A 13247-nucleotide genomic window follows, 5' to 3' on the forward strand; every position below is an offset into this window, starting at 1 on the left:
TAGGAATAACAGATGTGTTGAGTATAGGGCTAACGGGAGGACTTTGAATAGTGTGGAGGAGCAGAGGGATCTAGGTGTATGTGTGCATAGATCCCTGAAAGTTGGGAATCAAGTAGATAAGGTTGTTAAGAAGGCATATGGTGTCTTGGCGTTTATTGGTAGGGGGATTGAATTTAGGAGTCGTAGCGTTATGTTGCAACTGTACACAACTCTGGTGCGGCCGCACTTGGAGTACTGTGTGCAGTTCTGGTCCCCACATTACAGGAAGGATGTGGAGGCTTTGGAGAGGGTGCAGAGGAGGTTTACCAGGATGTTGCCTGGTATGGAGGGGAGATCCTATGAGGAGAGGCTGAGGGATTTGGGATTGTTTTCGCTGGAAAGGCGGCGGCTAAGAGGGGATCTTATTGAAACATATAAGATGATTAGAGGTTTAGATAGGGTGGATAGTGATAGCCTTTTTCCTCTGATGGAGAAATCCAGCACGAGGGGGCATGGCTTTAAATTGAGGGGGGGTAGTTATAGAACCGATGTCAGGGGTAGGTTCTTTACCCAGAGGGTGGTGAGGGATTGGAATGCCCTGCCAGCATCAGTAGTAAATGCGCCTAGTTTGGGGGCGTTTAAGAGATCCGTAGATAGGTTCATGGACGAAAAGAAATTGGTTTAGGTTGGAGGGTCACAGTTTTTTTTTAACTGGTCGGTGCAACATCGTGGGCCGAAGGGCCTGTTCTGCGCTGTAATGTTCTATGTTCTAGGTTCTATTACTGAAACATGGCTAAGGGAGGGACAGGACTGGCAGCTCAATGTTCCAGGGTAAGATGCTATAGGAAAGATAGAACAGGAGATAAGCGAAGAGGGGGAGTTGCACTTTTGATTTGGGAAAGCATCACGGCCGTACTGAGAGGGCATATATCCGAGGGTTCAACCACTGAGTCTATATGGGGAGAACTGAGAAATAAGAAGAGGGAAATCACTTTGATAGGGTTGTACTCTAGGCCCCCAAATAGTCGGCGGGAAATTGAGGAGCAAATACGTAAGGAGATTACAGATAGCTCCAAGAAAAATAGGATGGTAATAGTCGGAGATTTTAACTTTCCCAACGTTGACTGGGACAGCCATAGTATTAGAGGGTTGGATGGAGAGAAATGTGTTGAGTGTATTCAGGCGCAATTTCTCATTCAGTATGTGGATGGCTGGACGAGAAAGGGGGCAAAACCTGACCTCCTCTTGGGAAATAAGGAAGGGCAGGTGACAGAAGTGTTAGTGAGGGATCACTTTAGGAACAGTGACCATAATTCTATTAGTTTTAAGATAACTATGGAGAATGATAGGTCTGGCCAAAAGTTAAAATTCTAAGTTGGGGCAAGGCCAATTTTGATGGTATCAGGCAGTTAATTGGGGGAGTCTGTGGGAAAGCAAAGGGACGTTTGATAAGTGGCAGGCTTTCAAAAGTGTGTTAACCAGGGTTCAGGGTAAAGACATTCCTCGAGGAGTGAAGGGCAAGGCTGGCAGAAGTAGGGAACCCTGGATGATTAGGGATATTGAGGCCCTGGTCAAGAAGAAAGAGGCACATGACATGCATAGGCAGCTGGGATCAAGTGAATCTCTTGAAGAGTATAGAGGGTGTAGGAGTAGAGTTAAGAGAGAAATCAGGAGGGCAAAAAGGGGACACGAGATTGTTTTGGCAGATAAGGAAAAGGAGAATTCAAAGAGCTTCTACAAATACATAAAGGGCAAAAGAGTAACAAAGGAGAGAGTAGGGCTTCTTAAGGATCAACAAGGTCATCTATGTATGGATTCACATGAGATGGGTGAGATCCTAAATGAATATTTCTCATCAGTATTTACTGTTGAGAAAAGCAAGGATGTTAGGGAACTTGGGGAAATAAATAGTGATGTCTTGAGGAGTGTAAATATTGCAGAGAAGGAGGTGCTGGAAGTCTTAAAGCGCATCAAGGTAAATAAATCCCTGGGACCTGATGAAGTGTATCCTAGGACATTGTAGGAGGCTAGGGAGGAAATTGCGGGTCCCCTCGTCAAGATATTTGAATCATCGATAGTCATGGGTGAGGTGCCTGAAGATTGGAGAGTGGCAAATGTTCTGCCTTTGTTCAAAAATGGCTGCAGGGAAAAGCCTGGAACTACAGGCCAGTGAGCATCACATCTGTGGTGGGTAAGTTGATGGAAGGTATTTTGAGAGATAGGATCTACAGGCATTTAGAGATGCAAGGACTGATTAGGGACAGTCAGCATGGCTTTGTGAGTGGAAATTCATGTCTCACAAATTTGATTGAGTTTTTTGAAGGGGTAACCAAGAAGGTAGATGAGGACAGTGCAGTTGATGTTGTCTACATGGACTTTAGCAAGGCCTTTGACAAGATACCGCATGGTAGGTTGTTGCATAAGGTTAAATCTCACGGGATCCAGGGTGAGGTATCTAAATGGATACAAAATTGGCTTCTTGACAGAAGACAGAGGGTGGTTGCAGAGGGTTGTTTTTCAAACAGAAAGCCTGTGACCAGCAGTGTGCCTCAGGGATCAGTGCTGGGTCCATTGTTATTTGTCATTTATATTAATGATCTGGATGAGAATATAGGAGGCATGATTAGTAAGCTTGCAGATGACACCAAGATTGGTGGCATAGTGGACAGTGAAGAAAGTTATCTCCGATTGCAATGGAATCTTGATCAATTGGGCCAGTGGGCTGATGAATGGCAGGTGGAGTTTAGTTTAGACAAATGCGAGGTAATGCATTTTGGTAGATTGAACCAGGGCAGGACTTACTCAGTTAATAGTAGGGCGTTGGGGAGAGTTACAGAACAAAAAGATCTCGGGTACATTTCATAGCTCCTTGAAAGTGGAGTCACAGATGGACAGAGTGGTGAAGAAGGCATTCGGCATGCTTGGTTTCATCAGTCAGAACATTGAATACAGGAGTTGGGACGTCTTGTTGAAGTTGTACAAAACATTGGTAAGGCCACACTTGGAATACTGTATGCAGTTTTGGTCACCCTATTATAGAAAGGATATTATTAAACTAGAAAGAGTGCAGAAAAGATTTACTAGGATGCTACCGGGACTTGATGGTTTGGGTTATAAGGAGAGGCTGGATAGACTGGGACTTTTTTCTCTGGAGCGTAGGAGGCTGACGGGTGATCTTATAGAGGTCTATAAAATAATGAGGGCTACAGATCAGCTAGATAGTCAATATCTTTTCCCAAAAGTAGGGGAGTCTAAAACTAGAGGGCATAGGTTTAAGGTGAGAGGGGAGAGATACAAAAGTGTCCAGAGGGGCAATTCTTTCACACAGAGGGTGGTAAGTGTCTGGAACAAGCTGCCAGAGGTCGTAATAGAGGCAGGTACAATGTTGTCTTTTAAAAAGCATTTAGATCGTTAGATGGAGAAGATGGGTATAGAGGGATATGGGCCAAATGCGGACAATTGAAATTAACTTAGGGGTTTAAAAAAAAGGGCGGCATGGACAAGTTGGGCCGAAGGGCCTGTTTCCATGCTGTAAACCTCTATGACTCTATATTAAAATCTCATTCTCAACTGTGCACACATTTATCTGTAAATAGTTATAAATAATGGTGAATATGATGAAGTTATTGATCCGGTGATTGCTCATGAAAGACTTTGATTTTGAATATATAGATTTGGATATCTACTACCATATTCAAGGATATACACTGTTGTTAAGACCCAGGTCAGAAGCCCCAAGGTGTTTCATTAAGATAGCCTGGACCCTAAGTTTCGACCTTTGAATTTGGCATGAATGAGCATAAGGTAAACTCCAGGTATGATTCAAGTGAGGCACTCGGAAGCTTTTATCAAACAAAGTTTATTTCAGCACACAGTTACAATATAATGAGTAAAAGTAACTTTTACAAATTACAAAAATCGAACATGATGTAGTATAAACCTGAACAGCTAGTTAACTATGATGTTCCAAGTCAAACAACACCCACAAATGTACACCCCTTTCTCGACTTGGCACAAAAAGCAAGTATGCTTACATGATGCTGGATTTTGAAGCTTTTTAACATCTGCTGTGATTTGGTCCTTTTAATGTTGGATCAAACCTCTGAGGCTTCCCAGTCCTGGAACTTTCCAAAAAGCCTCTGGAGAGAGGGAGACAGAGACAGAGACAGAGACAGAGAGAGAGAGAGAGAGAGAGACAGACAGACAGACAGAGACACTGCTTGCCTCACCAGCTTCTAACAACAACTTGCAGACAGCAGAATTTCCAACTCCAGCGAGAGGAGAAATCAAGAGACAATGCTCTCTGTCTCAAGTCCAATAAACAGCTGATAAAAAAAAGAAACTAAAACCTTGGACTTTCCTGCAAAATAACTGTCCCCAGGCATCACCTGACCTGTCAATCATGCTCCACCCAACAATTCCAAAAGGATCACAGAACCCCAGGACATGGCATTAGTCCAGATTAACAATAAATATGATGTTCATTATATTATTTTCTCTAACAATTAGAGGACACTAGTTACAGACAAAATGGTGCCAAAATAAAATGCTAGGAGCTGCTTGAAAAAAACTGCAAAGAAACATGATTAAAATACATTTCTTAAAGGCAAAGTATTGCCACACTATTCGGATTCTAAGGTTGCTGTTTCCTTTATAATACGATGCCTAAAATCAAATGCATCAGTGAAACTGTGGCCTAACTATTGGTTTATATAAATGTACAAATTCTATTTTTTCTCCCTATTTTGTAAAACCTGAAATACTGCTTTGTCTTGCTATCAATCTATCTCTCTAAACCCGTACATTTCAGGAAATATCTGACCATCCATTGCTCTGCTGGGTTGTGTTGCTGTTGCTTGATTCTGACAAAGGAATCCTTTATCAAACACACTGCCGAGTAGAGTGAAACAAAGCTGATTTGCAGAGCAGGGTTAACATTTAATTAAAATTTCATCTTGCATGCCACTAACATTTCCATTTTGAAGCGGAATTAAAAAATTTTAAATGAACATTCATGAAATGTTCAGGTTTTCCTATCATTTCCAACAGTTTTCTTTATTTTCACTGTGTTTTTGCTTCCATTTCTTTCACTCATTCAGTCGAAAATACTAACTTCCCCTAAACAAATACTATCTTTCCCTAAGGGTGCTAACAATTAGCTTCTGCTTTAGTTCCTCACTGTTAACCCCTTATAGAAACATAGAAACTCGGAACAGGAGGCAACCATTTAGCCCTTCGAGCCTGCTCCACCAGTACCTATAATCATGGCTGATCCTTAATCTCAATGCCATGTTCCTGCTTTCTCCCCATATTCCCTAACATCATTAAAATCTAAAAAAAATAAATCTAAATATATTCAGTGACTTGGCCTCCACAACCTTCTGTGGGAGAGAATTCCACAGGATGACTACTCTTTGAGTGAAGAAAGTTTCCTCATCTCAGTCCTAAATGGTCTACCCCGCATCCTGAGACTGTGTCCCCGGCTCTCGATTCCCCAACTAGGGAAAACATCCTCCCGAGTCTATCAAGTCCCTGTTATAATTGTATATGTTTGAATCAGATCTCTTATCTTCCTTCTAATCTCTAGTGAATGCAGGCCCAGTCAAACCAACCGATCCTCATGGGACCGTCCTACCTCAACTTATTTGTCCAGTGACATATCATTCAGCAGGGCATTAGTTTTTAAGCATTTTCTTATTTACAGCAGGGCTAATCACATAAAAGTGGAGCTTCACAACATTTCAGCTAATTTACAAAGAGGTTTATTGTGAAAACTTATAAAGGGCATCATGCTGAGGATCAGAGAATATCATACAGTGTACAGGATTCTAAGTTTAACTACGTGTGCAATTTTACTGTCATTGACATCACAAAATACAAATAAATGTACTTTCTTAGGTATTGTTCGAATACCTATACATTGCAGTCCCGGTATGGTGTAAACCAGGACATAAAAAAGAAAGAAATTTGGCAATCCAACTACACAAATAGTTAACACACACGGTAGAAATATTAAAATGTCTAATGGGATGTTGGTGCTTATCTGAAGGAGCTTGGAGTACAAAGAGGTGAAAAAGTGGCTCCATTTCCCCTTTACCAGAATGAAACCAAGGATTAAATGTTGAATAATGGGGATAATATTGCCTTATATTGCATGAGATGGGAGATGTGAAAAATAATGGCTCTTATCATTACTATCCACAATGATCCCAGAACAATCTGGTAACTTTGACACAGAAATGTGATGTTTGATGTGACCTTCTGCGGTGGATGGCACACATCTGTGTGCCAATTTGCTGTTGAAACAAAGATCAGCATCATTGCAAGGGAAAAAAACAGATGGGAAACAGTGAAGTTGCTATTGAGAACAAAAAATTAAATCTGGTGATGGCTAGGTTCGGATGTGGCAATGTATATCAGTAACAGAGTTTATATAAAGGGAGGAGGTTACTGGGCTCAGAAGAGCACTGAAATCATTAGAAAGAAGGCAAGCTGAATTAAGATGCAGACTGAAATCATGAATATAAGAAGTCACTCAGTAGAGATTAGGATACAATACCTAATGGAGGATTTTAGAGCTGGCAGTAAGAGAATTATACAGAGACTGAGAAATGTCTTGCAGTAGCATCTTCATGAAGTTGCCGTCCCTCTTTCTTGCACAGACTCACAAGCCAGCAGTGCCCTACAAGTCATCAAGTAAGTTTTTGCCTGCGGAAACAGAAGTGGAAACATTGACTCCATGTATGTTTAAATAAAATTGGGGAAATGCATTAATTTTGCTTATGTGCAGCAAAAAACTATGTTTCTGGAAGGGTGGAGTGGATTGTTGGTATGTAATGTTGCGTAAAGCCACCAAATAAACTGGAAAACACGATGTGGCATAAGCTCAGAAAATAAATTTACATGGTGCTTGAAGCTTGCACACTTGGGAGTTTGATGCGCTATTCAGAGACGAGGCTTGAAGCTCAGTAAATGAAAGGCTTTTATTTACTGTTAACGAAGCTACCAGAACTTATATACACTATCCCAGACTGAAGGGGTCCCGGCCAGAGCAGGGACTCTTATACCTCTCCCAGGAGGCGGAGCCCGACTGGGATGTGCCACAACACTACAGTACAAAGGTGTAACAACCCCACCCTAACCCCAACAGCAACAGTAGCACAACCCAACAGTAACATATGTACATCCTTGTAGTACTGGCCAGCCCCTGGCTCAGCACTATCCAGTGGGAACCAACGATGGTTCACCACAGAGTTCATGCCAAAAGAGAATGTTGTTTCAACTTATGGATATAAGCTAACAGTTCTTAGGTGGTGGTGTTCAGTTGTGGATTGAGTAGCAGAGATAAAGGGCCCTATTTTACGATTTTGATTCTAAGTGCTGGGCGAACTTGAAACTGGGAGTGTTTCAAATCCGACTTTTAGACCCGTTCTCAGGTGCCCCCATACGCACTCTGCCTGAAAAAATATCAGCGATTCCTAATCGCACTGCAGAAGCCTGTGGGCGGGGTACCCAAAATCCTGCAGCTCCAATTGGTGCCTCCAACTGCGCATGCACAGAAAAAGAACGATAGAATGCGGCTCCCCTGCCACATCGCTCCCGGGCTGGATAATGCCTCCCCCTGCCCTCACAGACATTGCTCAACCCCCACAACATTACTGACCCCCTTATCCCCTCACCTCTTCCGCCATCCAGACCGATCGCGGGGCCCTCCCACCTTCCTCCCACCGATCTCAGGCAGAGAGATGTCGGATGCCCAGAACGTACCTCCTCACTAACTGGAGCGCCCAAATCAGACTTTTGTAGAGCATGTCTGTTTCGCACTGAATCTGGATGATGGTGGTAAAGGGGAAAGTGCCGGTAAGGTTGGGAGTGCAGTCCAATAAGTCAATTTAAATGCATGGAAATGCATTTAAATGGTCGTCGCACCCGTTTCGGGCACGGTCCTGATCGCGGCCATTTTGGGGCCCTGGTAAAGGGGGAACCGGCGCGGAGGCGGGCTCGGATCATGCTACCCGCCTCCAATTTGGGCTTGATTTTACCAAGTTTTCACACCTGAAAAAGGGCACAAGCAATGGTAAAATCGGGCCCAAAGCACATGACAGGATCTAACATGCCCACACACAGGAATATTTTAAAAGGTGGGGTTGCAGATGTTGATAAGAAGCACTAACACTGAATTTCATACTCTCCATGCCGAGTAAAGGCATGTTATATTTTAAAACTTATGAATTTGATCTTTATACCATGTGGAATGTTTCAGAACTGATTTTTAAAAATGAAAAATGTGCTGCAAAAGATAGCCACCAACGCTCATGAGGCCTGATGTCTGAATTCAAAAACTGCCACACTCACTCACGAGGACTAAAGGACACAATATAGAACCATCCACATTCTTGGACTATTCAGCGGACATTCAAATTGAATTTGTCTTTCTGAAATAAAGATGGTGATTGTCTTAACCCTTCTCAGGCTCAATGTCTACAAACACTAAACCAGGTTTTGGCTAATCCGCACCAACGTCATATTTGGAAAGGGGAACTGTGAGATATCAAATAATATCATAATGACGTCTGTCTCCTTTTTCATCTTTAAATGCTGTCTACAGAGTCACAGAAGCAGCAGAGAAAGCAATAAAATCTATGCCTTAAGAACCAAAGAAAGTAAAACCATAACTTCAAGCCTCTTTGTTTTCTGGTTCACCAATATTGAAATCTGATCTCCTGGGAACATGTTTGTGTAATCAACAACGTGATCTGCAGAGAGTTTATCTCTTTGACAGAATCCTGTTAACTATTTCAGCACATGATCCTGGCCGTTGAAGTTACACTTCAGGAGTGAAGACCTCATTGCCATCATGTGTACAACGCACGTTTTCTAGAGTAGGACAATCATGTAAATTATGACCTATTCATTTTGCTCATAACTTCTAGAAGTGCACTGTTCTCTTCAACTGCACTTTCTTCGAGTGCATGACTGCAAGTGGCTTCGATAGTGTTAGACTGAGTGAGTAAATAAACAATTGTCTTTACTTAAACCCATAAAGAGCCTGCTGCTAGTTATCAAATTGTCCACACACTCAGGGCGAAAGTAATACTTAACAAAATTGTACTCATTATGGATAACAGGAAAGGTAACAAGGATTTCAGTAGTTTTGCATCCCGGTCAGTCACAGTGGTTAGCACTGCTGCCTCACAGCGCCGTGGACCCGGGTTCAATTCCGGCCTCGGGTCACTGTCTGTGTGGAGTTTGCACATTCTCCTCGTGTCCGCGTGGGTTTCCTCCGGGTGCTCCGGTTTCCTCCCACAATCCAAAGATATGCAGGTTAGGTTGGCTGGCCATGCTAAATTGACCCTAGTGTCAGGGGATTAGCAGGGTAAATATGTGGGGTTACGGGAATAGGGCCTGGGTGGGATTGTGGTTGGTGCAGACTCGATGGGCCAAATGGCCTCTTTCTGCATTATAGGGAATCTATGATCAGTCATATGTCCAACAAGATTTGCTTGACACTGCATATCATCACAGCACTTGCAGATCAGAATTTTCCACTGCCTTGTCATGTGATATCCCTATCCTGAGAACAAATCAGGGATCTTCACAGGGACAATGCTGAAAGAATGTTTCCCCTTGTGTGAGAGACTAGAACTAGGGGACAGAGCTTAAGAAGAAGGGGTCACCTATTTAAAATGGAGACGAGGAGATTTTCTCTTCTCTGAAAATTGTGAATCTTTGGAACTCTCTTCTCCAGAGCACACTGAATCTTTTAAAGGAAAATATTGATAAATTCTTGATGAACAAGGGAGTGAAATGATACCAGGGCTAGGCAGGAATGTGGAGATCACAATAAGATCAGCCATGATCTGATTAAATGATAAAGCAGGCTTGAAAGAGCCAGATGGATGACTCAGCTTCAAATTCCTCCGTAGGTTTGTTAGCAAATGGAAATACATACATTTCATTTATTTGTTAAAAGAAGATAAATGATTTGTGAAATTTTCTATCCACGTACCTTGTCAGCTCATTGTATACTGACTGATCCTGCAGCTGTAATTCCTGTTAAAATTAGAAGGCATTTCTTGTGAATAGAAAGAAAACATGGTAAAAGAGAACTGAGGTGCAATGTAGAATAAATTGTAAATGAATGAATTAAAGCAATGCACAAAATGATGTCCTGACCATGTAATTAGAGGTTTCATCAAGTGGTTTTGAAACTTGCTCCTGTGAAAATGCAATTTGAAAAACAAAATATAAATCAGCTGCACCAAAAAAATCCATTGTAATTACTTCAAAATGTTGAACAATTAGCATGTCATATATCCCACAATTCAAGCTGGAATGCTGCTTCCTGGAAGGGACAGAGAGCACAAATGAGAAATTTTGCATCAAAAGAGTCCATGCTGCAGATTTCCATTGTCTCAGCAACACTTCGAGTTTGCAAACTGACTGTAATTAAGCATCTCACCCACTCTCTGAAGCAACAACCAGCACAGAAAATAACACATTGGTAATGATTGAATGTACTGATATTCACATATGATTGGTCCTTTTCCTAACCATCTTCATTGAAAATTGGTTTGAAAATAACTTTAAACCAGGCATTGCGTTTCTCAAACTCACTGTAGTATACAACATGATGGGGCACATTGATCTCCTTATCAAAGTCCTGCCCCAGTGGGTTACTGATGCCATTGAACCATCTATCTCAGAGTAATAGTTTGGAATGCAGATGGGTGATGAGACAAGCACCTGGAGGAAACAGTCCAATGGGCTTCCCCAGGGATCTGTTGCAGCAAACAAAACAGTCTCAAGTATATTCCACCTCCACAGTGCCAACAGCAAATTCAACATCTCCTTGAATGGTATGTCGTATGCTCCAATCAATGACTCACATCATTTAAGACTGCCCCTTGACGACATTCAGTGGAGGGATCAGAGACTTCCATTTAGCCACTGTAGAAGCTATTGTTTGGCTCAGTGATTACTGCACACATTTTAAAAAACTGACATGCCTTCCTCCTCCCACTGATGTGCCAACTACAAGCATCTCCAGGGAAGAGGAGACAGCATCTCACTCACTCTTGGAAGCAACCACCAGCACAGAAAATAACACATTGGTGGGAATAAGGTTTTTGGTTCCATGGTTACTGCACGGTGGGTGGGTACATTACACTTGCATAAGGCAGATTTCGGAGGCAGAGAGGTCCTGTGGTGGCAGCAGTGGGAGGACTGCTGAAGACCAGGACCATGATAAGCCTGAGGCAGATAATGAACCTCTGGAGTCATCCATCAGGCATCCCATGCTGGATGTCCAATGCGATATACAAGGAGATCTGGCAAAGATCGATGAGAATCTGCATGTCATGGCTTCTGCCATGGATGAGTTCATGCATTTATCCTGAGCACCGGTGCACAGCCTCCTCCATTGACATGTGGTGATTCTCATGGACAGGCAGATTTAGGAAGAGCATCAGGGGTTCCAGGGGTTGTGCTCGGACCAGCAATCCAACACACCAGTTGTAACCTCAGGAGGTCACGGCCGGTGTGAGATGGATGAGGCAAACCATCTCAGCTCGATGTCCGTCCATCACTGATGAACAGGGCAGTCCAAATGTACCTCATACTGGCAGACCAGCTGCCTGCTGTCTCTGTGATCTCCTCCTCGGGCGCTCGGGATTCGTGCACCTGCTACTCTGCCCCTCTTCCAGTGAATGCTGCATCTGGTGTTGCCATCATTACTGAGGCATGTCTAGCCATGCCACTTGATACACCCTCCCAAGCAGAGCCTTCTCAGGCTTCCCTGTCCAGAGAACAACCACCAGAGTCACCAAGGCCACCAGGACAGCAGTGAGCAAGCTGCCTCTAATGCCACTGCCAGCGAGGCAGGTGACACAAGGATGCAGTACGCGCAAACATAGTTTAAGGCATCTTGAGCAGAACAGGATCTTGTCATGGGTGACATCATTTGCATTAAATATTTTGAAATTTCTCTATAGTGTGGCCAGAATGGGTTTTCTTTTTTGGTGCACTGAAAATGAACATAAGAACATAAGAAATAGGAGCAGGAGTAGGCCATCTAGCCCCTCGAGCCTGCCCCGCCATTCAATAAGATCATGGCTGATCTGAAGTGGATCAGTTCCACTTACCCGCCTGATCCCAATAACCCCTAATTCCCTTACCGATCAGGAATCCATCTATCCGTGATTTTAACACATTCAACGAGGTAGCCATAAACATAAACATGATTTTGCTTTTGTGGGCTGAGCTGACTTGATGGTTGCAATGGATGCCAGGTGCAGCACAGGCATGTAACTGTCTTGCTGAGTCTGCAGCCAGAGTTTGGGTTTGGTCTTGCACATCATGATTGTTTGTAAAGGAGACATTGCCATTGGCATAATGTATCAATGCCTTGGAGGCCTAGCTGAAGGATCACAAGATCACGGCACCCCTGCCTCCCAGAAGGTTCCTCTCGTCTGCCTTTGGAGCTATTTCACTTTCCTCACACTCCAGTGAGTCCCCCGTTAGCAAAGCCAGATTGTGCAGAGCACAGCATGCTATGACTATACGTGAAGGATGCTGCAGTGCTCCCCAACTGACCCAGGCATCTAAAGTGCATCTTTAGCAGTCCGATGTCCTCTCCAACATCTCTTTTGCGTAGGCATGACTGATGCTGGAATGGAGTCATGTGTGATCCTTTCAAAGGATAGCCTTTGTCACCCAGGAGCCATCCATCCAATCATGCAAGAGCAATGAACAGCCTTGGTACCTGTTTGTGTCACAAGATATAAGATCATGTGAACTGCCAGTATAACAGCAAAGAGTGGATAATCTGTGTCCTGGGGTCACTGACGATCTGCAGGTTCATTGAGTGAAAGCTGTTTTGTTTCCCAAGACTTCCGGCCCACCTGCTGGTGCCAGGATGGCCAAATGAGTGCAATCTAAGGCACCCTATCGCCACACAGCCTCTGGCTCTCTTTGTCTGGCTGGCTTCTATTATCCAGTAAGATATGTCTGAAAATTTGGGGGGGGGGGAATTTTCCCAAACCCCCTGCCACAGGAATCATAGCGGATGGGTTGTGGACCATGCAAAGGTCCGTTGACCTTGGGAGGGATTTCCCAGTTTTGGGGTGAGCATGGTCGGAAAATCCAACGCATAGTGTCAGTGACAAGCTTGACACAACTGTGTGCAACTGATTGAGACATGCCACACAAGATCCTTCATGGGCCCCTGGAAAGATTGGAGCAGAACTTGAAGGCCACTGTGACATTCA

At 43.4% G+C, this 13247-nt stretch overlaps 1 protein-coding gene across 1 annotated transcript in view; it reads right to left on the reverse strand.

Moving 5' to 3' along the window:
• Positions 1–3823: 3823 nt before the first annotated feature.
• LOC144508389 (cell adhesion molecule CEACAM5-like) overlaps positions 3824–13247 on the reverse strand; it is a 63991-nt gene continuing 54567 nt past the window's right edge. Inside the window, exons 11-13 of the mRNA XM_078236261.1 lie at positions 10156–10197; positions 9989–10032; positions 3824–6687 (exon numbers count right to left, since the gene is read on the reverse strand). Coding sequence (XP_078092387.1) covers positions 6672–6687; positions 9989–10032; positions 10156–10197 — 102 coding nt within the window. The 3' untranslated portion in view covers positions 3824–6671. The remainder of the gene's footprint in view (positions 6688–9988; positions 10033–10155; positions 10198–13247) is intronic.

Source organism: Mustelus asterias, chromosome 20 (assembly GCF_964213995.1).
Source record: "Mustelus asterias chromosome 20, sMusAst1.hap1.1, whole genome shotgun sequence".
In the NCBI taxonomy this organism is placed as follows: Eukaryota; Metazoa; Chordata; class Chondrichthyes; order Carcharhiniformes; family Triakidae; genus Mustelus; species Mustelus asterias.